This window comes from Mustela nivalis (assembly GCF_964662115.1).
Source record: "Mustela nivalis genome assembly, chromosome: 8".
NCBI classification, from domain to species: Eukaryota; Metazoa; Chordata; class Mammalia; order Carnivora; family Mustelidae; genus Mustela; species Mustela nivalis.
This window is the reverse complement of record NC_139027.1, coordinates 21,474,511-21,502,165: the sequence shown is the minus strand read 5'-3', so window position 1 is coordinate 21,502,165 and position 27,655 is coordinate 21,474,511. Positions and strand designations below refer to the sequence as shown.

Below are 27,655 nucleotides of genomic sequence, written 5' to 3'. Positions count from 1 at the left end.
TAAAATAAATCACTATCTGGGTGACACAGTTATTTCATTTTAACTTCCCTCTATTAGACCATAAACAGTCTGAGATCAGGGACAGTGCCATTCATCTTTGTGCAAGGGCCGGGCTGGACCTGAGCTATTCAACGTGGATACTTGTCAAGTGCATGATCAAACTATCCAACTAACTCATTATAAACTAAGTTAAATGTACTAAAGGATTCAAAATTTTTCCAGGGTCAAGAAAGATACTGGCCCCTTGGAGCTAAGCTGATCTGCATTTTGAACAAAAGCAGACAAGGGAGACTGAAGGGCAGTTCTGAAAATACAATATTGCAACATGACTAATTACAGTCAGCAATCATGAAAAGTTTGAACAGTCTGAAAAATATTATCTTATAAGCACTTCAAGATATCATTTCTTTCCAAAGGTTAGCACACTTAAAATAAGAATGTAAAAAAAAAAAACCCTGTAAAAACAAATTATCATCGCTCAATAGACAAGGTCTGAGGGAAACAAAACAGCACATTAAATCAGTTCCCAATTCAAAAAAAACCTGCATGAGATGTTGATCTTCCTGTTTTTCATAAACCTTATAATTGTGCTTCCAGAAAACTACCAAGCATCTGCCTCTATGTAGCTAATTCATTTAATCTTGGAGCTCTCACAAGGAAATAGAGCGTATACGGTGCCAGGATCACTATCTTCTCTAGCCAAAATCATAATGCCTTGGAGCCAATTTCCTCTTGGTAAATTGTGATCAAATTCCTTCAATTTGCAGCTTCCTTAGTACTGGTAATGGCTGCACATGCCACAAGTTAGTATATACGTGTGTGTGTGTGTGTGTTTAACAATATAAATCATAAAGTTAACAGTAATACGGAGACGTGCACAGAGGTGAACACACCCGTGTACGCAGTCACACATGTATATCCATGCATACTGGGTCCTATACACCACTTTATTTGACACTTTGTGAACAGTACAGTCACAAAGCCCATTCAAACTTCCTTAATCCAGTAATAATTCTCTGGTAATTAACATAACTTTGGAAATCTACATTAACCAGCTTTACTATGCAGCTCCAACATAATGAAAATTAAGGTGAATGATAATAATTCTGATGGGATAAACAGTTCATTAAAATCTTCTGACTCATCAAAGAAAGATCAAATCATGTTCCACTTTTAGTATAAGGGGTATTTTATCAAAATTCAAAGTTTTTTATAAGATTTTATTTATTTATTTGACAGAAAGACAGCACAAGCAGGGGAAGCTGAGGCAGAGGGAGAGGGAGAAGCAGGCTCTCCAATGAGCAGGGAGCCCTATGTGGGGCTCGATCCCAGGACCCTGAGATCATGGCCTGAGCCAAAGGCAGACGCTTAAATGAGCCACCAAGGAGCCCCTCAAAATTCAATTATTTTAAAAGAACTGGTGATTCATATATGGCTTATCCAGTAAATTTTTGGGGTCATAATATCTGATCAATCAGTATCCCTTACTTCCCAGTTATTCTTGATAAAGCAGAATTTCCATAATTTCGAAAATATGGCTCCTACATTTAATGTGCACATACTATAGGAATTATTAACAGGGATTGCAGACTAACCATGACAGCATATTTTACAACTATGACACATAATTCTTCAGTCCTTGAAGTGCCAAACTGTTGACTCTCAAGCTGTGGTTGTTACTCTTTAAATCCAAGGCACCTTAAATACAATTCACCTTTCCTGTTCAATCAAGGTCATTCTAGTGAGAATATATTACACTGCTGCCTTTTTTTAAGAGTGGTATCATTGGGGTTTTTTTAAGTTAAGTAGGGTATCTTCCTTAAATAACTCTAGGATAATGCCCCTTTAAAATCTTTCTGTTGTTTTTGATAGTTCCTTTCAAATTACTATAAATACCTTTGTCTCATTTGGCTATATAACCCATGTCATTGTAGATCTTACTCTTTAGTCATACACTATACACAATTATCTAAATAAAAACTAAAGATGCTTCTATAGCTCAAGTAAGAAATAAAGCACACAGTCCCTAGATGGCTGTTATAAAATTAAGAACCTCCTCTGTTTTAGGGCTGGGGGTAATTTTTGGTTGTGACTATGACCAGGTGGTTAAAGGTACATGAAATCAGACATGTATCTACCAACCATTTACAGGAAATTTAGAGGAACAAAGGAGCAAGTTAAACTATGCCATAGGCATATAATCAACAAAATCAAGTCTGTGGTAATTTCATAAAACAAATAGCCCTGCTGGAGAAAACTTACCACCTAAAAGAAACTTAAAAGACATAAAAATAAATCATAATATACAGGTTTTGGTTCAGAAAATTTGAAATTCGAACAATGACGAGTTACTGCATAATTCTAGAGAATTACCAGTAATTTTTTTAGGCAAGATAATAGTATTTTGGTGATGTCTTTTAAAAGATTCCTTATCACCTCACATCTGTCAGAATGGCTAAAAATCAACAACACAAGAAACAACAGGTGTTGGCAGAGATGTGAAGAAAAAGGAACACTCGTGCACCATTGGTGGGAATGCAAGCTGATGCAGCCACTGCGGAAAACAGTACGGAGGTTCCTCAAAAAGTTAAAAACAGGGGCGCCTGGGTGGCTCAATGGGTTAAGCTTCTGCCTTCGGCTCAGGTCATGATCCCAGGGTCCTGGGATTGAGTGCTGCCTCAATCCCATGCCTGTGTCCCATGACCTCTCTCTCTCTGCCTGCCCCTCTGCCTACTTGGTGATCTCTCTCTCTCTCTGTGTCAAATAAATAAATAAAATCTTAAAAAAAAAAAGTTAAAAACAGAACTACCCTATGATTCAATAATCACACTGCTAGGTATTTACCCAAAGGATACAGAAACACTAATTCAGAGAGATAGCTGCACCACTGTCTACAGCAGCATTATTTACAAGAGCCAAATTATGGAAGCGGCCCAAGTGTCCACCAACTGATGAATGAATAAAGATGTGTGTGTGTGTGTGTGTATTATAACATAGATATATGTGTATATAAATGTGTGTGTGTGTGTGTGTATAATGAAATATTATTCAACCATAAAAAAGAATGAAATTTTGCCATTTGCAATGACATGGATGGAGCTAGACTACGGTATGCTATGCAAAATAAGTTAGAGAAAAGACCAGTACCATATGATTTCACTCGTATGTGTAACTTAGGAAACAACTAAAAAGCAAAGGCAGAAAAGAGACAAATCAAGAAACAGACTCTTAATTACAGAGTCTAACCAAAAACTGATGGGGACCAGAGTGGGTGGGTTAAATAGGTGATGGGGATTAAGAAGGACACATGTGAGGAGCACAGGTGTGTCACACAGAAGGTTGAATCACTACACTGTGCACCTGAAACTAATAAAACACTATGTGTTAAAATAATGATAATAATAATAAATACAAGATCCCTTATCTTTTTGAGTAAATATCAAAGTATTTACAGATGAAATGACATAATGTATGGGATTTGCTTTAAAATATATGGTAGGGGCACCTGGGTGGCTCAGTTAAGCATCCGACTTTGATTCAGGTCATGATAGCAGGGTCCTGGGATCAAGCCACCAGTCCCTCAAGCTCCATGCTCAGCAGGGAGTCTGCTTCTCCCTCTCCCTCTGCTCCCCACCCCCACTATGCACAGGCACGCTCTCTCTCAAATAAATAAAATCTTTAAAAATAATAATAATAATAATAATAATAATAATATGGTAGAAGGTAAGTGAAGGTGGATACAAATGAAACAAGACTGCCTGGGAGTTGATCATTCTTAAAGCTAGGTGATAGACCCATGAGGACTCATTATATAAAACTATCTGCTTTTGTGGATATTTGAAATTCTTCATAACACAAAGTATTTTAAAAAGAGGCAATTCAATAGTTATACAGAACATTGTCTTGCTGTGATTACTAAAAATTGTATCTAAGAATTGTGCTTTGATTTCTAAAAATGGACAGTTATAAATTTATAGTCATAAAAATGATGCTGAAAGTTGGGGGAAAAAAGCTTCAACTAATCTTAACTTTTTAATCTAGCTAAAAGTGTTTCTCAACTTCCAAAATTTTCATCAATCCTTTACCTTAAATTTCATAAATATCTTCATTATTTTCTTAGAAAACAAAAATTCTCACAGGACATGCTGTAAACTAGCACAAAAGCTCAGATTACAACTTCATGACTATAAATAAAAAGGTCTAAAAAAGTACAAAAAGTAAGAAATGGTTTCTAGGCTCTCTTCAGGAAGTTAAAGTCATTAGGTTAATGCATAGTATTTCAATTGTTTATTTTTAGTCTTAAAAGTTTGAAAATTACCATTACAGATTTTCTCATTCAAAAAATATTAAGAGTAGAGACGCTGGGGGTGCTCAGTCAGTTAAGCATCTGCCCTTGGCTCAGGTCATGATCCCAGGATCCTGGGATTAAGTCCCACATTGGGCTCCTTGCTCAGTGGGGAGCCTGCTTCTCCCTCTTCCTGCTGCTCCCCCTTCTTTGTGCTCTCTCTCTCTCTGAAAAATAAAAAATAAACTCTCTAAAAAAATTATAAAAGGGTGCCATGATTTATTCACTTTGAGTTAGAAAACCTACATTACAACATAAATCTATAACTAATATCTCAAAATTATTTCTATTCAGTTTATTCATGTATCAACATAAACACAGAAACTCAAATGTTTGAAATAGTTATTTCATCTTTTCCTGACTTTAACATACTTGTAATTTAATGTGAGTGGAGTTAGTGAATTTGGGCTCAGGAGTAGTACTTAGGAAGGGGTTGAGAGTAAAACAAATGATTAGCTTACACTTTTAACATAATAAATTAGGATTGGGGGGGTTGTTTTTTTAAAGATTTTATTTATTTATTTGACAGACAGAGATCACAAGTAGGCAGAGAGGCAGGCAAAGAGGGAGGAGGAAGCAGGCTCCCTGCCGAGCAGAGAGTCCAATGCGGGGCTCGATCCCAGGACCCTGAGATCATGACCTGAGCCGAAGGCAGAGGCCTTAACCCCCTGAGCCACACAGGCACCCCAATAAATTAGTTTTTAAATTAAACTCAAACTTCCTTGGGACAGACTCTGCATTTTAAAAATAATTCCTCCAGGGGCCAACGAAGCTAAAGTTCATGTCAATTTCCAAAAACTCCAAATCAGTAAAATAAATAAATCCTTTTAAAATGTACCTTTAAATGCAAAAATAATACACAATTGTTACACTAATCACTATTCTTACCAATTAATTTTTTCAAATCTCCTAAAGGACCCCTTTGGTTTAAAATGAGTGATCATCTCTGATAAGGAATTTTCTGCCTTTCTTTTAAAAAATCAATAATAATCCAGATTTTTTACTTTTCAATATGGCTTCTTCATAAACGTTCCTGAAATACAGTCAAGAAACTGCATTAAGCGTGTTGAATGTTTTACTTATAATAATATTGTGCTTCTATGGTATTTTTACAATCCCAACAATTTAAAAACATTTTTAAAATGTATACAAGGTCTACTGAGTCATTGTCAGTTCAAGGGTACAAACCATTCTGTGGTTAAATGATTACATCAGACCAGCGTAAGGGTTGAGCTGGCACTTTGCAGGTTTAAATATCTTGGCTCTCCAAAGCTTGTGTGGGGGCTGCAGTTTGGCTTAAAATTCTCAGCCGGATGCAGATAATTTCTCTGAAAAATGTTTTTAAATGGCTAAGAGGGTTTTTTTTTTTTTTTAGCTTTTTGAAAATGTTGGAGAAAGCATACATTAGAACCACATTCAAATTTATAAGGCTCTTTTTCTTTTTTAATGTTCCCATCGCCATAGATAACCCAAATACAGCAGAATGATCCCAAGCCTAAAGACTTTCAATAAATACAAAACCTCACATTTATAGGAGTTTAAATGTAAATGCAAAAATCAGAATAAACTGCTTCAAATTATAACAGAAAATTAGAGGACTTCTTTGAAAAAGGTCAGTATTCGCTAAGCCCTCTGGAGTTATGATTATATGTTGCCCATGGTCATTTGGGTTTCCACACCTCCAGTTTTATTTCTGTTTTTCCATTCAAATGTTACTTTCTTTACTCCTAAAAGAGCCTTGTGAAACTGGTACTAATATTAACCGTTTTATCAATTAAATATATGCATAGTTACTAAGTACCCTGGCCAGCATAATCCACCCAGTAATCAACAGAGCTGACCAGCACGCTCCCAAACTGTCAAGGTCATCAAAATCAAGATAAGTCTGAGAAACTGCCATAACCTACGAGGAGCCTAAGCAGACATGAGGGTTAAATCTAACATGGTATCTTGAATAGGAACCTGGACAGAAAAAGAACATTAGGAAAAAAAAAACAAAAAACACCTAAGGGAATCAGAATGAAGGATGGGCTTGTGTTAATAATTTTCAATACTGGTTCACTAATGTTCACATACGAATCACAGTAAAGTAAGATGTTAACAACAGGGGAAACCGAATGCAGGGTATACAGGAACACTCTGTACTATCTTTGCAATAATTCTGTAAATCCAAACCCCAAAATTCTAAAACTGAAAGTTTATTACAGCTTATTCACTCGTCAGGCCCTGTATACCAAAAGCACACAAAGCACTAAACTAGTTGTAAGACCAGCTTTGAAACAAGTGGAGAATGTACACTTCAGATTCTGAAGGAATAGAGTCAACAATTAACTGAACATTGTTCTTTAAATATATATAGTAAAAATTTGACTCCTCTGAAAAACTAATGCACATGAAGTTCTTAACTATTTCCAAAAGTGTACTTCTGGCTAAAAAGTAAACATACCAAAAATTCCTGTAATCCTCAATACCACAGGGGGGGGAATATTATCTTCAGATCACGAACACCTTACAAAAGCTTCCATGTCTTCTTAAACCATATTAAAAAGAAGAAGAAGGAAACTAAACAAAACCAAATCTAAGTCTGCAGCAGTTTCTTAAAATCAGAGCCCAAACAGGTAATGAATAATCTTTAGCTTTGTATTGCAAACCCCATAACAATTTCACCTCAATCTCCTTCTATAATTGCATTTTCTAATATTTGCCTGTGCAAACTCTCCTCCAACAAAACCGGTTCGCTCAGTGCCTCCCATGTGCCTATCCTCCGCTTGTGATGCTTCTCTGTCATCTCTGTCCCCTACCTACAGTGCCATCCCCTCTTTCATCTTCTAAATCCTGCCCCGGCTTGAAGACCCAGCTAAAACCCTTTCTCCTCCATGAAGCCTCAGATCACCACAGACTCAATAAATGACTCCCTCATTAGAACTTCTGACATTATTGTGGTACTTAGCATATTCCTCCATTAAAAAAAAAAAAAAAAGACAGGGCGCCTGGGTGGCTCAGTGGTTAAGCCTCTGCCTTCAGCTCAGGTCATGATCCCAGGGTCCTGGGATCGAGCCCTGCATCAGGCTCTCTGCTCAGCGGGAAGCCTGCTTCCCTTCCTCTCTCTCTGCCTGCCTCTCTGCCTACTTGTGATCTCTGTCAAATAAATAAATAAAATCTTAAAAAAAAAAAAAAAAAAAGAAGATGAAGAAGAACAAATTACCACAAATAAGTGCTGGGGAAATTAAAGATGAGTACGATATGATCTCTGTTTCAAGGTGCTCTAGGAGAAGACAAACATGGGAATGCACCATTCCTACGCAAAACAGCAGTGGCTCCAGGGTACTAAAAGGTGCCATGACACCCCACTGCCATTAGCTACAGTATTTCTCTTTTTTACATTTAAGTCCTGTTTCACCAAATAAACCAAGGTCTTCTTGAAAGGTAGAGTTCTTCATCTCCTACTCAACGTTGTAAGTACACTAGCCAAAAACAATTCTGATGTTTTACTAAAATTTCATGCCACCCTTATTTTCTTAAAAACGGATGTGGGTAGAATCTCTGTTCACAGACATCAGACTTACAATGATAAATTAAGACTGTTTTTAGTAAGTTATTAAGCATAAGCAACTATCAGTTATTAAGAATTCACAAATTATCACCATTTCATGTAGGTAACAGCCTCAAATGGCACTCATGGCTTTTTCTTTTTTTAAATGAGAAACAAATTTAAAACTGAAGAAAAAGGACTGGTTTGAGATATATCTTTTATTTGCCTGGGGAAGTATTAACCATCAGAGACAGGTTCAAAGTATAGAAGCCAATCTTAAAAGCTGCTTCCGATCAATCTGTAATGTCATGGGAGACATGCCTGTGACTTTACATATAAAGTAAAAACAAATAGTGACCACTGTAGAGGACGTGTGTGCACACAACCCAGACACAGAACACAGGGAGTAGATATATTACATATACTTTACATATAAAGGGAATTGATATATTACAGATACTTTACATATAAAGTAAAAACAAATAGTGACCACTGTAGAGGACATGTGTGCATACGACCCAGACACAGAACACAGGGAGTAAATACATTAACATGGTGACCATACTCATCTCTAAACTGTGTGTGACTATAGAATTGTTTCCTTGGCACTTGCCTATATTTTATGTGACTAGTAATAAAAATACAGTATGATAACTTTTTAAACCCAACTCTTTGAGGAGACTGCAAGAGAGGATAGGAGGTGATAAAGGGAGGATGACCAAGAGAGACAACCAACCAGAGACAAAGAACAATCCAAAAGTGGGTCATTAACTCCTCTGGGTAAGCAAATTCTTGGCTGAAATGCTTCCCATGCGACTCTGTACCTCATTTTCCCAAAAGCATTTTTACAAATTCAATCGAATAAATCAAAACTGGTAACATCTGCTAAATGTTATATTTGCCATTGGATTTCAAAAAATAACTTGGTTTGCCTTTTTTTTCATCTGTCTTATGAGAGTGAACGTTTTAAATGTCCCTTGTTTGTACTTTCAAGATGTTGTTTTTCTACAACTGTGCTTTTAAAGCCTTGTTTATAACACATGCCTTCAAAATTATATGTATGTATACACACGTGTGTATGTTAATACTCCTCTCCTTAATCTACCATTGGTTATAATAGCAACACCTTTGGAAAAATAGATGAACTCATAAATCACCATCTTTGAACCAGGGCCTCCCACTGTCTCCCCTTAGGAAGTACATTTTACAAAGAATGATATCGACATTCTTCCTACCTCCTAAAATGGTTCCACAGCTGATAAGTAAAAACAGATAATGGCAGAAATACAAACAGAGTTTTTAATTCATCAGCACATAAACCAATTTTGCATCAAAATTTCTCATAACTTTCTCATTTTCACTTGGATCATACACTGACGCATCCTTCAAAACCAAGTTGCATTCAACTCAAGAGAACTAGAGATCCCGCCTCTAGATAATGTTTACCCTTATTTCTACCTTAGAAAAGTCTACTGGAACTTAAAAATCTAGGTTTTCTTTTCATTATTATTATTATTATTATGTTCAGTAGCCACTGTATAGTCGTACATCATTAGTTCTTGATGTAGTGTTCAATGATTCATTAGTTAAGTGTCACACCCAGTGCTTATCACAGCATATGTCCTCCTTAATACCCATCACCCTGTTACGCCTTCCCTCTGAAACCCTCAGCTTGTTTCCTGGGGACCACAGTCTCTCATGGTTCATTTTCATAAAAAAGGAAGAACTACATTGTTTTCAAACATTTTATAATGCTACTGAATATTTTTATGAACATCAAACATTTTTATTAATAATTCTATTAATTCTGTATTCTTGCCAACAAAGCAAGTAGTACTCTTTTTAAAGATTTTATTTATATATTTTTGCAAGAGGGAGAGAGAGAGAGAGAGAGAGGCAGAGAAAGAAGCAGACTTCCTGGGGTGCCTGGGTGGCTCAGTCATTAAGCATCTGCTGTAGGCCCAGCTCAGGATCCTGGGGTCCTGGGATCCAGCCCCATATCTGGCTCCCTGCTCAATGGGGAACCTGCTTCTCCCTCTCCAACTCCCCCTGCTTGTGTTCCCGCTCTCTTTCTCTCTCTGTCAAATAAATAAATAAAATCTTCAAAAAAATAAAAATAAAAAGGAAGCAGACTCCCCGCTGAGCAGGGAGCCTGATGCAGGACTCAATCCCAGGATGCTGGGATCATCAGGTGACTTGAATCAAAGGCAGGTGCTTAATCAACTGAGCCACCCAGGTGCCCCAACGCGAGCAGTATTTTATGGTCCACTAAAATTTTTTATGTTTTTGCTATAAAGTAAAGGGTAAAATTGTATGTTCTTCAAAAATGTAAGACAGCTGACTTTTGCTTTTACCCTGGGGACATTTACAAATTCCAGGCACAGGAGGGAGGCTGAGAATCCAGGCTCTGCATAGTCAAAAAGCTGCTGCTGGACTCGGAAAAATCATTAGAACTTTTGGCAAAGTCTTGAGAAACCTCAAATATGTAGCCAGTTATCCTCAAGACAATTTGATGAATTCTGGGGCAGCCCTTGGGCAAGAAGCTAAAATTAAGCAAGTACCTCTGAAAAGCAGAGCAGAGTTATCAGCAGTCTTACAATATAAAATTTAGGATTTCAAATCTATTGGGGCAATGATCCACATTGTTTGGGTGTTTGAATATTTGATAAATGATGTGGAAATCTTTAGAATATTTTATAGGCCAAGGTGCTTGCACTGGACACTCCAGACCTTCAAAAAAAACCCTGAAGAACTCTGTCTCCAAAATCGTAGTGAACCACAGGTAGATGACCCTTACCTAAGGCACAAGGTGGCCTCAACCCAGCAAAGCCTCATCTACATTAAGATGACCCATCGACACACTCTGCCTACGAGAGGAGACAATGAACCCTCTCTCTGTAAGACAACTGCATCATCTGAAGCCTTTACAGTTTTTTGGTTTGTTTTTTTTTTTTAACAGGAATCCCTGACATTCACTCAAAACTACAAGAAATGCCAGATACAGAACCACAGGATTGATAACCAATAAAAAAAGCAGGCAAAATAAACAGACCCTAGGATACTCTAGGTATTAGAGCTGGCTGACTAGGACTTGAAACTAAGTATCAGCATGTGCAATAAATGGAGAAAACTGCAGATGAAAAGATAGATCCACCAAAGAACTGTGGAACTAAAAAACATAGGACCTAAAATTAAGAACTCATTAGACAGATTTAATAGATTAGACAGCACTGAAAGCAATAAACTGGAAGATAAGCCTGGCCTTACCTAGTTGTGCTAGTTACTCACTGATTGCTGCTCATCTTCCAAATCTACTGTTCTCTGTCCTGTTCATGAACCCGGGACTGGACCCTGCAAGTACTCCCCCTATGCCAGCTGGTACAATGTCTAGCTTGTCCACAGAAAGTGATGGGGGGGGGGGGGAAGGGTAGTGCAAAGCCTCACAGAAGGAGGAGCGCCCTATCCTGCTTCTGATGGACTTGGCATAGCTGCTCCTACTATGCGGCTGACCGCGTGGCAGGCAGGACACCCAGCCTGCTGGCTAGCACCCAGCCCCACTGGCCCACCAGCACCCAGTAGGCCACACCCGTTCTGGCCTCCAACACCCAGGGGGCTGCAGCCACACCCACTCCAACAGGGAGGGTGGAGTCTCAGCCTGAGGCCTTCTGAATTTATTCCCTCTTGGGTTTTTTTCTCTCAGCCACAGAGTACTGCTCTCTACAGCTGCTATGCTTGCATTCCTTAGAGCTCTCTTCTGTTCCTTTAAGTAGTTCATGGCCCTTCTGGGTGGCTCAGTCGTTAAGTGCCTGCCTTTGACTCAGGCCGTGATTAGGGTCCTGGGATTGAGGCCCAGCATCGGACTCCCTGCTCAGTGGGGAGCCTGCTTCTCCCTCTGCCTGCCTGTAGCTCCCCCTGCTTGTGCTCTCTCTCTCTCATTATCTCTCTCTGTGTGTCAAATGAATAAATAAAATTTTTTTTAAAAAGCAGTTCATAACTCTATAGCCAATTTTCCCTATTCAAGTTACTGGTATAGTTTCTGCCTCCTAACTAGACTCAAACTGATAAACTGGTCAAGTTCCATTTTAAGTGTACCTGGTTTGTACTTTCAAGAGGTTCTGTTTTTCTCCAGCTGTGCTTTAAAGCCTAGTTTATACCACACATCTTCGAAATTATGTATGTGTATGCATATGCGTCTCCTTAGTCCTCTATACCATGTGGCCCAGCAAGTCCACCCTCCAGCATAAGCCCCTCAGAAATGCACACACAGATTCACTGAGACACACGAAAGAATGTTCACAGCAGCACTGCTCACAACAGCAAACACGTGAACAGAATCCAAATGTCTATCAGTACTAGAACAGACAAATAAACCGTGCTCTGCTCGCGCGATGGAATGAGCTAACAACAACGAACCACAGGGATGAAAGTTGTAAATCAATGTTGCATGAAAGAAGTCAGACACCCAAGTACAGGCTGTTTGACTCCGTCTGTAGAAAGCTCAAAAGGAGGCGAAATTAACGACGGTGATGTAAGTCAGCACAGTGTTTACCCTGGGCCAGAGAATCCCCATGATGGGAAGGGTCACTGAGTGGGGCTTCTAGAACCTGGAAATGCTCTGTTTCTGATCTAAGAGCTGGGTACATGCTGTGTTTACGTTCTGGAAGTTCTCCATGTAACACACTTGTGATCTGCACACTCTCCTGTAGATATGTCATTTTGTCTATGAGTTACATAAAAATGCAGATGATTTATACACAATCAAATACTCTGCTTCTACATCTCTGACACCTGCTCTTCAGGGAGCTGGTAAAGCATCCCATCCACATGGCCCCACAGCACCACGTGCCTCTACTGCTGTCCCCACACGTGTCACCTCGGGCTGAGATTCCATGAGCGTCTCTGTCCTGAGCATTATGTTCAGCCTCAGGGCTGAAGAGGAGTTTTCTAGAAGTCTCAAAGGAGGCATTAAATCAATATTTTAAAAATGACAGAGAATTCTGCTTTAAAATGTACTATAGGTCAGGGCACAGGGAAGTATCTAAGAACAGGAGCACCACGCACCTGGCTGGCATTTTCCAGCAGCGGAGCACGCAGTCCATCTCAGCAAAGTGCATCCTTCACATGTATTTCATGTACACCAGGGATGGGCACTGTTTTGCAAGGACACATTCAAAAGCTGTCCTTTTGGAAGCAGCACAGTGAAGAGCAAGGCAGGAGAAGTGACAAGGTGTCAACACAATGTGTCCTTCTCCACTTACATTCCACATGAGCAGAACAGAATCAGTGAAGGAACTGATAGCATTAGATTCCTACCCTGAGGATGCTTGTCCCAAACCCCAAATGGCCCTCACCTTCTTCAAACTAGGAAGTCAGATATCAGTGGTTTCCAATTCTGCTATAATTGCAACATGTCCTTCTCATTTAAACTTATGAACCACCCTTCCTCCTTTAAGCAATTTTATTTTAAATTAAAGTGAATTATCACTATTACTTCTGGGGAAAAGAATTTCACAATGCCCTTTGAGGTACAAACACACCACAGGGCATTGCAAAACCAAGGCTGAAAAATCACTGCTTCAGAGATTCTGTTAACTGATTTTTATCTCCTGGTTTCTCTAAAACCGAATCTCTTCTTCTATTTTGAAATTTTCATCTAAAATGGATTTTCTAGTCTTGGAAACGAGCAAGTCCCCTAAGAAATACACAACCTTAAAGGAAACCTACTTACCTAACAAACATGTATTATGCAGCTCGACACACCAGGCCCTCTTCTAGTTAAAAGGATGTAGGGAGTGAAGAAAACAAATTCATTCTCTCATGAGGATTCCATTCCAGTAAAGAAACAAGGATAACCTTCCATCTCAATTTACCTGGGACTATCCAGTTTGAACACTAAAGGTACTACATTCCAGAAAACCCATCAGCCTTAGGCAAACCAGGGCCATTGGTCACCCTGGCAGAGAGATACCAAATAAGCAAGGAAAAATTTATCAAATAGTGGTAAGTATAATGAAGAAAACAAAGCATGATTTAAAAAGAGAGAGAGAGAGAGTAATGGGGGAGGGCGTTACCACTATTTTGTATAGGGACACCAGGAAAGGCCTCTCTGATATAATGACATTTGAAGAGAGGAGAACAAGCCATTCAGATAAGTGGGGGAAGAGAATTCCAGGCAGAAGTGAATGAAAATGGTGAACAGCAAATCTCTAGCTGAAGCTACAGATTGAATGCAATTTCTATCAAAATTCTAGCTGGATTTTTGGCAGAAACTGACAAGCTGATCCTAGGGAATGCAAGGGACCCACAATAGTCAAAGCAATCTTGGAAAAGAACAAAGTTGGAAAACTCACACTTCCCAATCTCAAAACTTATTACAAAGTAACAGCAATCAAGACAGTGTGGTATTGGTATAAGGTAAAAAGACAGATCAAAGTAATAGAATTGACAGTCCAAAACTACACCCTTACATTTATAGTCAACTGAGTTCCAAGACAACTCAATAAGGAAAACAGAGTCTTTCCAATAAATTATGTTTAGACATCTGGATCTCCACTTATGAAACAATGAATTGGGGGGCATCTGGGTGGCTCAGTCAGTTAAATGCCCAACTCTTGTTTCAGTTCAGGTAATGATCTCATGGGTCATAGGATCAAGCCCTGCATCAGGCTCTGAGGATGGCGTGGAGTCTGCTTCTCTCTTTCTCCCTCACCCTCTACCCCTCCATGTACTCTCTCTCTGCCCCCGCCAAAATAAATAAATCTTTAAAAAAAAAAAAGAAAGAAAGAAAAAAAGAAGCAGGGCTCCTACCTCACACCATATACAAAAATTAACCGAAAATAGACCAAATACCTAAAAGTAAGAGCAAAAATTAAAGAAGTTTTTAAAGAAAGATAATAGTAAGACTTCATAACCTTGTATGAAGTAATGATTTCTTAGATACGAAATCAAAAGCATATGCAACAAAATAAGATAGGTAAGTTAGACTTAAACTTTCATCATCCAAACAATACTACCAAGAAGTGAAAAGACAATCCACAGAACAAAAGAAAATTCTGGCATATACAGAGATACAATATACAAAGAACTCTTATAGCTCAACAGTAAACAAGATGGGATTGGGAGGGAGACAAACCATAAGTGACTCTTTTTTTTTTTTTTTAAAGATTTTATTTATTTATTTGACAGAGAGAAATCACAAGTAGATGGAGAGGCAGGCAGAGAGAGAGAGAGGGAAGCAGGCTCCCCGCTGAGCAGAGAGCCCGATGCGGGACTCGATCCCAGGACCCTGAGATCATGACCTGAGCCGAAGGCAGCGGCTTAAACCACTGAGCCACCCGGGCGCCCCAAACCATAAGTGACTCTTAATCTCACAAAACAAACTGAGGGTTGCTGGGGGGACAGGGGTTGGGAGAAGGGGGGTGGGGTTATGGACATTGGGGAGGGTATGTGCTTTGGTGAGTGCTGTGAAGTGTGTAAAGCTGGCGATTCACAGACCTGTACCCCTGGGGATAAAAATATATGTTTATAAAAAATTAAAAATTAAAAATTTTTTTTAAAAAAAGCTCAAAAAAAAAAAAGAACTCTTATAGCTCAATAACAAATAACCCAATTTAAGAAAGAGCAAAGGCTTTGAATAGACATTTCTCCAAGAAAGATATAAAAATGGCCAATAAGCACATGAAAAGACGCAAATCAACATTAGCCATCAGGGAAGTACAAACCAAAACCACAGAGAGATACCACTTCATAGGCTATAATCAAAAAGATAATAACAAGTGTTGGTAAGGGTGTGGAGAAACTGGAACACTTGTGTGCTGGTGGGGATGTAAAACTGGATAGCCATTTTGGAAAACACTCTAGTAGGAGTTCCTCACAATATATACAAATACCAAATCATTATGTTGTGCACTTGAAAGTAACATAATGCTAAAATGTCAATTATACGTCAATTTAAAACATTTAAATTTAACTGTGGTGATGGTTGCACAACTCTGTGAATATACTAAAAACCACTGAATTATATACTTTAAAATGGGTGGATTATATGGCATATAAACTATGCCTCAATAAAGCTTTTAACTTAAAAAAAAAAAAAAAATGGAGCCGTCCCCAAAATGGAAAATGATACCTCACTGGAAATAATGTCAAGCAAAGCCAAGTGGGCCTTCTGTCAGAGATGTTACTATAAAAGATGGATTCAATTAGTGATTCTCAAAAGTAGTTCGCAGACAATACACAGAAATGGCCCAGAGAATTTAATGACTCTTCAGCTTCCTAATGGGTCTAATTCAGATTCCAGTGGGATCCAAGAATCTGATTTTTTTTTAAGATTTTATTTATTTATTTGAGACAGAGAGAGCAGAGAGAGAGAGAGAGAGAGAGAAAGGGAGAAGCAGACTCCCTGCTAAACAGAGTGCCTGATGAGGGCCTCAATCTCAGGACCCAGAGATCATGACCTGAGCTGATGGCAGATGTTTAACCGAGTGAGCCACCAAGGTGCCCAAGAATCCGTATTTGTAACAAGCTTCCTAAATTATTCTGATGGAGAGTCAGAAGAGGAACCACTGGACAACTACAATTATAACTCCATGACTTTATGATTCTCCAGTATATATGAAATACCTGTCTCTGGTATCTACCTTGCATTTATCTGGATCTGGTATCTCCGCCTGTGTTTTCCATTCATCTGAAGATCTTAAAGTTATTAATGAAACTCATCTCTGTGAATGAAGAGCTTGAATTTTTTTTTAAGATTTTATTTATTTATTTGACAGAGAGAGATTACAAGTAGGCAGAGAGGCAGGCAGAGAGAGAGAGGAGGAAGCAGGCTCCCTGCTGAGCAGAGAGCCCGATGCAGGACTCAATCCCAGGACCTTGAGATCATGACCTGAGCCGAAGGCAGCGGCTTAATCCACTGAGCCACTCAGGCGCCCGAAGAGCTTGAATTTAAAAAGAGGTGGCTTCATCTGCTGGATGAGAGCACCTCACATATTTTTATTAACTTTACGTGTATCCTTTACTTAAGTTACTTGAAATCCTTCTATAGAAACAAGCTGGTTTAAATAAACTGAATAAATAAAAGATCACATACAGTCTCACAAATTTTATTTCTCAAACTGGGACACATATTCTCAAATATCTGTAACTTAATATACTTTTTATTAAAAAGCACAGGTATGTTATAGAATCAAATGCAAAATAACTTTCATTAATTTTAAAGATAAAATCCAGAAGATTCAAGGAAAATTCCATATTTGCTATAGCAACTACTTTGGACTATGGATTACACTCCCAGAATCTAAGGGTATATATTCATTCCCCCCTGCAGTTAGTACACTTCAGGGGGAAAATCCGGAAAAAATCTTGACATTCTGCTCTCTACTCCATGGATGAAGAAATAGGGAATCCCTCCTTCATTCAGAACCAGAGTGGACTAATCAGGTTATTAGTGACTGTGCTTTGTGCATTCCAGGAAGGAAGGGGAAAGGGCTGAACTGAACTGAATAACTAAACCATAGCCTGTAAACTGATGAGTGAAAAGTCCTTCCAAGGCCTGCTATGCTCAGAGAAGCGTCTGCCGACGTGTATCCTGTCCTGGTGTTTTAGCCAGACGACAGTGAGCACCAAGGGCACCGCTAGGGCTGGGAGGACCTCAGCGGCTGGTGGACAGTGGACCCTGGTTGCTTTCCCAGGCTTGCCCAAACCACTGGTCCATGGAGCAGCACTGGGTAACTTGGCTGAGCGCTCAGATTGACTGCAGCTAAAGAGAAGTATTCCCCTAGACTGGCAATCTTTCTCTAAGATATATGCTTTCACTCTTTTCGGCTATTCCTCTTCAGCGAATCTCAAAAACATCTGCAGAAACTTCACTGAGGGACTAAATACCAAAAGAGAGGAGTTATCAAGTTTGGCACAATTATATCATTCCACACCAATTTTCTCAATACTAAAAGAGAAAAGTGGTATAAGCTGAACCTCAAGGTCCTTTTTGGCTTTGAAATTCCATGCTCTCACAATACCACCACTGAAGATGCACCTTGCAAATTTTAAAGGCAATTCCAAAAAAACCAGAAGTTGTAAACCCATTTCTTATCCTTTCCTTCACAGTATTCCCCTTCTTGTATCATCCTAGCTCAAAGCCCCTACCTCCTCCCTCCCCTGGATTTCTGCAACAGTCCTCAACTCTGGTCCTCATCTTACTTGAAGCCGTGACGCTGACCACACCGCTGTGAGATGATTCTCCAGTTATCACCTCTTTCTGGGGCTCTTAACCTAGAATTCGATGTTCTCCACAATCTTAGTCCAATTTCCCTCTCTAATCTTTCCTAGCCCTTCCTTGTGTTAACTTACACTTCCGCAAACCTTCCGGTACCTTCTTCTGTAACATATTACACATTTCATTTGTTTATGTCACGCCCCTTACCTGAAATTCTCTCTGCCATACTTCCCACTTAGGCTCCATTCCTCAAGAATGAGTCCAAGTCTCACCTCTAGCCCTTTCTGACAACCTTCCTTAAATTCCTGGAGCACTTAGCCTAGCACACACCTTTGGCATTTGGCTAATGCTACCCTCCACTGGCAGCTTTGGCACAGAAGAGGTCTGGAGAGATACTTCTGCCTCATTTTCTCCAGGTAAGCCCCTCAGCTTTGATATGGGGTGAATATGTAACACACAGCATCTACAGGAACCATGATTAAATGACAGATCGTTAAAAATCAACTAAGAGTTTGAGTGTAATTATTTGAAATTTTGCAGGGATAGGTTTGTTGCCAATTGCATTTTTACAGCTGTGTTCTAAAATTTAAGGTCATTTTTTAGGTTTGGGTTGATACTTCCTGTTTAACACTTCCCTTTTTTAAAAGGGAGGGGGGCAAGATTTCACAGTAAATCACCGCAATTTTTAATTACAAAACTTCGAGACCCAAAAAAAAGTCCAAAAAACAAAACAGAGAACATAGTTTTGAACTACAGTATAAGCATCTTAGCAAAATTGTACTTGACAAGGAAAAGAAAGAGACATTTTGTCTGGTCAGACCTTTTAAACAAAATGGCACATGTTTTTCTCCACCAGCAATGTGAAATGCACAATTTTTTATGTAAACCACATGTGCTCTGACAAGTACCACCACTCCTTTCCCCACTTTAACACCAGAAACATGTTACTTTAACTACAAAGTTTTTGGTCTTGCTTAATAAAGAACACTTAATCTGGTCTTTTCCCTTCTGATAGTAATACTGAGATAATATGGATACAAGTCCACATTTGCCACTTTCACTTCTATATAAAAAAGCCTTCTTGAAGAGCCAAGAAACCCTCCCCTACCAAGCTCTGTGATGAAGTGTTAGTAAACATTAGAAAATGGGATCACAGGCATGAAGTATTAAATTAAAGCAATGTCTTCAACATGTCTCTTTAAGCTGAAGTAAAAATATTTTAACCAATGTGCTAGAGATTTTAATTCAAAATAGTCTGAAAGTAAAACTGTAATGAAAAAAAAATCTTTTCTTTAAACTATGTTAGCATAAATAGCTGTACTGATTCCAGAGGACAGAGAAAAAAGGGGTGGAAAAAACCCCACATGTTGGCAAATTTATCTGTCAAGCAATTGTCAAAAGCTGATTTTACTTTTCTTCAACAAATTAAGATCATCCAAAATGAGCCTGCGGTACTCACATGCAGGGCCGAGGGATCTGGCAGGAATTCAGCATCTTCTCCAAAGATGAAATCGGGGGGCAGCTCTGGGTATTGGGCATTGAAAATGATATCCCCTGGAAGAAAAGAAACCATCAGGCCCTTATTATTTCCTTGCTAATTTATGAATGCATAAATTGCTAATTTCTGATGCATGCATCAGAAACACTTCCAAAAGAAGTTTTTATTAGCATAACAAAAAAAAAAAAAAAAACAAAATTTGGGGGGTGCCTGGGTGGCTCAGTGGGTTAAAGCCTCTGCCTTCGGTTCAGATCATGATCCCAGGGTCCTGGGATCGAGCCCCACATCGGGCTCTCTGCTCGGCAGGGAGCCTAGCCTGCTTCCTCCTTTCTCCCTGCCTGCCTCTCTGCCTACTTGTGATCTCTGTCTGTCAAATAAATAAATAAAATCTTAAAAAAAAATTTGAAAGGCATTCTCTGAATGATTAATTCTTCAAACTAAAGAACTGATATCATCTTTTAAACTAATATACACAGGAGCACCTGCGTGGCTCAGTCAGTTAAATGTCTGACTCTTGGTTTTGACTCAGGTCCTGGTGTCAGGGTCGAGTCAGGGTAGTGAAACGGGGCCCCGCCCACAGGGCTCTGCGCTCACCGCAGAGTCGGCTTGGTATTCTCTCCCTTGGTAGTCTCTCCCTTCACTTCTGCTCCCTCTGTTCTTTCGTGCTCGCTCGCTCTCTCTCCAATGAATAAATAAAATTTTAAAAAATAAAATAAATATCCACAATACGCAATCAAAAAAACTTTGTCTCCCTAACACATTATAAATACCCACGTAGAAAAGCAGTAGCCACATCCAAAGTATGTGCAGATTTTTTTATAGGAAATATGACTGTCCAATCACTGCCTGCTAATTAATAAACTTTTATTGGGAACTATTTCTCTAAGGATAAAGACCTTATCTTGAAGAAATTCAACATACATGCCTTTGGTATAATGGAAAGAGTATTTGGCTTGAGGTCAAAAAAGTCAGGTTTATATCCACAATTATCCTAATTATTTATTAGCTCAATTCATCTTGGACAAATTTTAACTGCTTCAGACATCTGTTTCTTTCTCAGTAAAAGTGGATCTAATAGTACTGATACCACAGTTTTGATGTGAAGATAGAGATAGCATGCCTATCGCAGTGTCTGGTACACAGTAAGCACTTAGTAAACAGGATTACTAATACAATCTCGAAACACAAGACAATTTACAAAGTCTCCTTTGCAAATCTGTGTTAAGTTCATCCACCTGTTCCTTTCCTGTCTCCTTCTTTAGCTCTTTTTTCCCCCTCTTCTCACCCCAAGAACCAGTACTCATCATTCTGCTAGTACCAACCATCAAACTAGTATATCAACAATCAAACACACATACTGGGTTCCAGTATATAAGAGTATATATGCGTGTATACATGCACACAAAATTCTATCAGTCCAGTCATTTTTCCTGCTCAAACAGTATCTTCATAGTAATATCCAAATTGATACGCACAGACTTCAGTTCACATCTGAGCCTTTCTTCCTACATACTACGTATTTCTTTTTTTATTTATAGGCACATATCTTTATTTCTCAGAAGTCATTTTTTCTCAAAATAAAGTTATTTCCTTAAGTACATGAATTCAATTAAGGTTTTTTATTATGTTATGTTAGTCACCATATAGTACATCATTAGTTTTTTTTTTTTTTTAATTTATTTGACAGAGAGAGATTACAAGTAGGCAGAGAGGCAGGCAGAGAGAGAGAGGAGGAAGCAGGCTCCCTGCCGAGCAGAGAGCCCGATGCGGGACTCGATCCCAGGACCCTGAGATCATGACCTGAGCCGAAGGCAGCGGCTTAACCCACTGAGCCACCCAGGCGCCCCCATCATTAGTTTTTGATGTAATGTTCCATGATTCATTGTTTGCGTATAGCACCCAGTGCTCCATGAAATACATGCCCTTCTTAATACCCATCACCAGGCTAACCCGTCCCTCCACCCTTCTCCCCTCTAAAACCCTCAGTTTGTTTCTCAGAGTCCATAGTCCCTCATTGTTTGTCTACCCCTTTGATTTTTCCCCCTTCATTCTTCCCTTCCCTCTCCTAATGTCCTCCCATGCTATGCTTTATGTTCCACAAGTAAGTGAATGATAATTGACTTTCTCTGCTTGACTTATTTCACTTAACATAATCTCCCCAATCCCATCCATGTTGATGTGAAAGTGGGGTATTCATCTTTCCTGATGGCTGAGTAATATTCCACTATATATGGTCCACATCTTCTTTGTCCATTCGTCTTTTGAAGGGCATCACAGCTCTTTCCAGTTTGGCTATTGTGGACATTGCTGCTATGAACAACAGAGTACATATAGCCCTTTTCTCACTACATCTGTATCTTTGGGGTAAATACTCAGTAATGCAATTGCTGGGTCATAGGGTAGCTCCATTTTTAATTTTTTGAGGAAACTCCACACTGTTTTCCAAAGTGGCTGTAGCAACTTGTATTCCCTCCAACAGTGTAAGAGGGTTCCGCTTTCTTCACAACCTCTCCAACATTTGTTGTTTCTTGCTTTGTCAATTTTTGCCATTCTAACTGGTATAAGATGGTATCTCAGTGTGGTTTTTGTTGTTGTTGTTTAAATAAAATCTAAAAAAGAAATATTTTATTAATCCTTATGAATAATAACATGTATAAACATCACACACAGACACAAACATATAAGTCTAATACAAACTATAAGGCTTTGGTATTTTTTCCAGTGACTTCCTTTCATTTATGATTTTGCTAAGTACATTTTTATAATTCATAGCTAAAGTATTTTTAAAGATACAGTGTTGTGAATCTCAAAACTTAATCCATTAAAGATTTGTAAAGCTTATAGGATATATGATAAGCTTTTAAAGCTTTATATGTATATTAACATCTAATTGTAATTAGTAGTTCTTGATATCTTGGAATAACACTTCTCCTTTCAGAAAGTGGTTGTTTTTCTGTTTCCAGAATTGCTGTTCTTCTTCTCTTCGATCTGCTGATGGATTTGCAGGTGTTTGCAATCTTTAGATAAGCTATCTAGCTGATCTCCTGCTAGCTGAAGTAGTATCAGCCTGCTACTTCTCCGCCATCTTGACTCCTCCCCTCTCTCAGTGTGGTTTTGATTTGAATTTTCCTAATGGCTAATGATGATGAACATTTTTTCATGTCTGTTAGTCACTTGTATATCTTCTTTGGAGAAGTGTCTATTCATGTCTTCTGCCCATTTTTTGACTTATTTGTTTTTTGGGTGTTCAGTTTGAGACGTTCTTTATAGGTCATGGATACCAGCCCTTCATCTGTAGTGTCATTTGCAAATATCTTCTCCCATTCTGTGGGTTGCCTCTTTGTTTTGTTGACTATTTCCTTTGCTGTGCAGAAGATTTTTATCTCAATGAAGTCCCAAAAGTTCATTTTCGCTTTTGTTTCCCTTGCCTTCGGAAATATGTCTTGAAAGAAGTTGCTGTGGCCAATGTCGAAGAGGTTACTGCCTATGTTCTCCTCTAGGATTTTGATGGATTCCTGTCCCACATTGAGGTCTTTCAGCCATTTTGAGTTTATCTTTGTGTACAGTGTAAGAGAATGATTGAGTTTCATTCTTCTGTATATAGCTGTCCAACTTTCCCAGCACCATTTATTGAAGAGACTGTCTTTTTTCCACTGGATATTTTTCCCTGCTTTGTCAAAGATTATTTGACTGTAGAGCTGAGGGTCTCCATTCTGTTTCATTGGTCAAAATGTATCTGTTTTTTTGCCAGTACCATGCTGTCTTGATGATCACAGCTTTGTAATATAGCTTGAAATCAGGCTATGTGATGTCTCCAAGCTTTGTTTTCCTTTTTCAACATTTCCTTGGCAATTCGGGGTCTTTTCTGATTCCATACAAATTTTAGGATTATCTGTTCCAGCACTTTGAAAAATGACTATGTATTTCAATGTCAAACTCAGCAAGTCTACAAACAAGCTCATGACTGTTCCTATTCCCACTCTTCTCTTCCCCTAGCTGAATTCCCTATTTCTACGGATTCCTTAATCTTTCATGCTGTGACTTCAGTGTCCTCTTCAACCTTATACATACCCTTTATACTCTTAGAAAACAAGTCATCACAGTTCTTCCTCCAACATATTTCTCATAAGGGTACTTCCCACTGCTAAGAGCTCTATCCAGGCCCGGATGACCTAGTTCATACATTATGCATCCAATGAAAACAAAATTGTACCCTGCTCTAGCCACTAATGATCAAAGAAAAAAATTCTGTTCTTTAAGAGTTGACTAGAAGAATTCAATTATCATACCCTTTTAAATGGTCTCCTGATACAAATCTCCCTCAAGCCCATGATATATACTATCACCAAGTAAATGTCTGTAAAGTACAACTTTGTCCCAAAACTTTCTAGCTCAAAGAATGCCAATGATTCACTAAGGTCAAATGGAATTAGGGCAAATCTTTCAAATTAGCATTTAAGGCCTCTGAAATGCTGTGTTCCTACTCATTTGTTCACCCCCTTTTTTTTTTTTTTTTTAAGATTTTACTTATTTATTTGACAGACAGAAATCACAAGTAGGCAGAGAGGCAGGCAGAGAGAGTAAGGGAGGCAGGCTCCCTGCTGAGCAGAGAGCCCTATGTGGGGCTCGATCCCAGGACCCTGAGATCATGACCTGAGCTGAAGGCAGAGGCTTTAACCCAATGAGCCATTCAGGTGCCCCTGTTCACCCTTTTATCTACAAGCCAATACCAACGTTCTAGTCTAGCCGATATGATCCACTCACCGCCTCCAAACTATGACACCTACTTGAAATACTCTTTCACCTTGCTCAGGTCTTACCTATCTTTCATGAGTCCATTTAATTACCTTGTCTTGCATGAAGACTTTCCTAAGAAATCCAGCACATGCTGATCATCATCACCTTTGACATTCAACAATACTGACTGGTTATGGCATTCACTTGAATATTTCATTGTAGTATTATATTGTTTTTCCTGTTCAACTAATTTCAAAAATTCATAACAAACACATGGTCATATGAGGCACTAGCCACTAACGATCGAAGAAAAAATTCTATTCTTTAAGAGTTAACTAGGAGAATTCAATTATCATACCCTTTTAAATGGTCTCCTGATACAAGTGTCAATACAAAGGTGGTTCTTCTCAAGGACCATACATTTAGTTAGGGAGGCAGGAACATATACACAGAACCACAGAACACAGAGCAGTACAAGATGGTACATATACTTGATCTTCCTAAATATCTTGCAAGTTTCCAGAGAATAAGCATACCTATACTTATTTCCTATTTCCAATGGGGCAAAGGGTGACATAAAGAATATATTCAAGAAATACTCTCATATGTGAAACAACTCTACTCTCTGAATTGGATATCTAAGTACTGACAAAAATCTACAATAAGAAATAAAGTTCAAAAGAGTTACTTCTACCTCTTTCTATAGAGAATAAATATGAGCAAGAAAATATACCCTTCATATTTACCCAAAGAAAACAAAAACACTACTTCCAAAAGACATATGCTCCCCTGTTTTTACTGCAGCACTATTCACAATAGCCAAAATATGGAAGCAACCAAAGTGCCCATGGAGAGATGAACAGGTAAAGAATAAACTTGGAAGAAGTTGCTGTGGCCAGTGTCGAAGAGGTTACTGCCTACGTTCTCCTCTGGGATTCTGATGGATTCCTGTCCCACACTGAGGTTCTTTCAGCCATTTTGAGTTTTTACAGTGTAAGAGAATGATTGAGTTTCATTCTTCTGTATATAACTGTCCAATTTTCCCAGCACCATTTATTAAAGAGACTGTCTTTTTTCCACTGGATATTTTTTTCCTGCTTTGTCAAAGATTCAAAAGATGTGGTATATATACACTAAGGATTATTACTCAGCCATTAAAAAAAAAAATGTGATCTTGCCATTTGCAAAAAATGGATGGACCTAGAGGGTCTAACGCTAAATGAGGTAAGTCAGAGAAAGACAAATATGCGGAATTTAAGAAACAAAACAAATGAACAAAGTGGGGAAAAATGGAAGACAAACAAAAAACAGACCCCAAACTACAGAGAACAATCAGATGGTTACCAGAGGGAGGACTGGCAGGGGGATGGGTGAAATACGTGATGGAGATTAAGAGTACACTTATCTTGATGAGCACTGAGTAACATATGCAAGCACTGAAACTCTATATTGTACACCTAAAATTAATGTAATGCTGTATGTTAACTATGTTGGAATTAAATTTTTTAAATAGAAAGATTAATTTTCATAAATAAATTAAAAATTAAAATGGACAAAATATTTGATAAGACATTTCTCCAAAGAAGATACAGAAATGACAATAAACATAAAAAAGATGTTCAACATCATTAGTCATTAAGGAAATCAAAACCAAAACCACAACTTGAGGGGCACCTGGGTGGCTTAGTTAATTAAGCAACACCTTCAGCTCAGGTCATGATCCCAGGGTCCTCAGATCAAGCCGCAGGTCAGGCTCCCTGCTCAACCGGGAGTCTGCTTCTCCCTCTCTCTCTGCCCCTCCCCCCGCTCATGCTCTCCCTCTCTCTCTCTCAAATAAATACAATCTTTTTTAAAAACCATAATCTGGAGTGCCTGGGTGGCTCAGATGGTTGAGCGACTGCCTTCGGCTCAGGTTGTGATCCTGGAGTCCCAGGATTAAGTCCTGCATCAGGCTCCCTGCTCAGCAGGCAGTCTGCTTCTCCCTCTGACCCTCATCTCATGCTCTCTCTCTCTCTCGTAAATAAATTTTTTAAATCTTTAAAAGAAAAAACAAACACAATCTGATACTACTTCCTACCACCTATGATTGCTACGATCCAAAAGAATAAGTGTTGGTGAGGATGTGGAAAAACTGAAACCCTCATACTCTGCTGGTGGGGATAGAAAAGGGTGCCATCACGTTGGAAAACAGTTTGGCAGTTCCTCAAACTGTGAAATACAGAATCACCTTATGACCCACCAATTCCACTGCTAGGTACATACCTAAGAAAAATGAAAACATACAGCCACACAAACACCTGCACATGAATGTTCGCAGCAGCATTGTTCACAAGAGCCAGAAAGTAGAACCCAAAGTCCATCAACTGATGAATGTAGAAATAAAATACGCTACATACATACAATGGAATATCATTCAGCTATAAAGAAAGAAGTATTAGTGCCTTTTATAATATGGATGATCAGGACGCCTGGGTGGCTCAGTCATTAAGCGTCTGCCTCCGGCTTGGGTCGTGGTCTCAGGGTCCTGGGATCAAGCCCTGCATCTGGCTCCCTGTTCAGCAGGAAGCCTGCTTCTCCCTTCCCTTCTCCCCCTGCTTGTGTTCCCTCTCTCACTGTCTCTCTCTTTCTGTCAAATAAATAAATAAAACCTTTAAATAATAATAATAATATGGATGACCTTGAAAACTTTATACTAAGTGAAAACAGACACAAAAGTCCACAAATAGTGTATGATTATTGCATAATTCCATTTATATGCAATGTCCAGAATACGTAAATCCACAGAGATAGAAAGAAGACTAAGGGTTGCCAGAGGCCAGGACAGGGAAAGTGGAGAAGGACTGCTAATGACAATGAGTATAAAGTTTCTTCTGGTGGGGATGAAAATCGATGTTGGAATTAATACTGATGGTTGTACAACTTTGTGAATATACTAAAAACCACTGAACTGTACACTTCAGAGAGTAAACTGGATGGTGTAAGAATTATATCTCAATAAAACTGTTTTTTAATCTGATGCCAAAATCTGCTCTATTTTAATCTTAACTTAAACACAAATATATTAGCAAGTGGCTACTCAAGGGTTATGAGTAAATTTATTTTTTATAAATAAAATCATCTTGGGGGAACCTGGGGGGCTCTGATGGTTAAGCATCTGCCCTTGGCTCAGGTCATGATCCCAGGCTCCTGATCAAGTCCCACATCAGGCTCCTTGTTCAGTGGGGAGTCTACTTCTCCCTCTCTCCCTGCCTATCCCCCTACTTGTGTTCTCTCTCTCTCTCTCCCTGTCAAATGAGTAAATAAAATCTTTAAAAAAATAAAATAAAA

At 38.8% G+C, this 27,655-nt stretch overlaps 1 protein-coding gene across 4 annotated transcripts in view; it reads right to left on the bottom strand.

The window, feature by feature from the left end:
• Positions 1–27,655, bottom strand: part of BABAM2 (BRISC and BRCA1 A complex member 2) — a 404,982-nt gene that overhangs the window by 295,961 nt on the left and 81,366 nt on the right. For all 4 annotated transcript variants that reach the window (XM_082745160.1, XM_082745162.1, XM_082745163.1 and 1 more), the window contains one exon: positions 19,553–19,647. In XM_082745160.1, the coding sequence (XP_082601286.1) occupies positions 19,553–19,647 (95 nt within the window). The remainder of the gene's footprint in view (positions 1–19,552; positions 19,648–27,655) is intronic.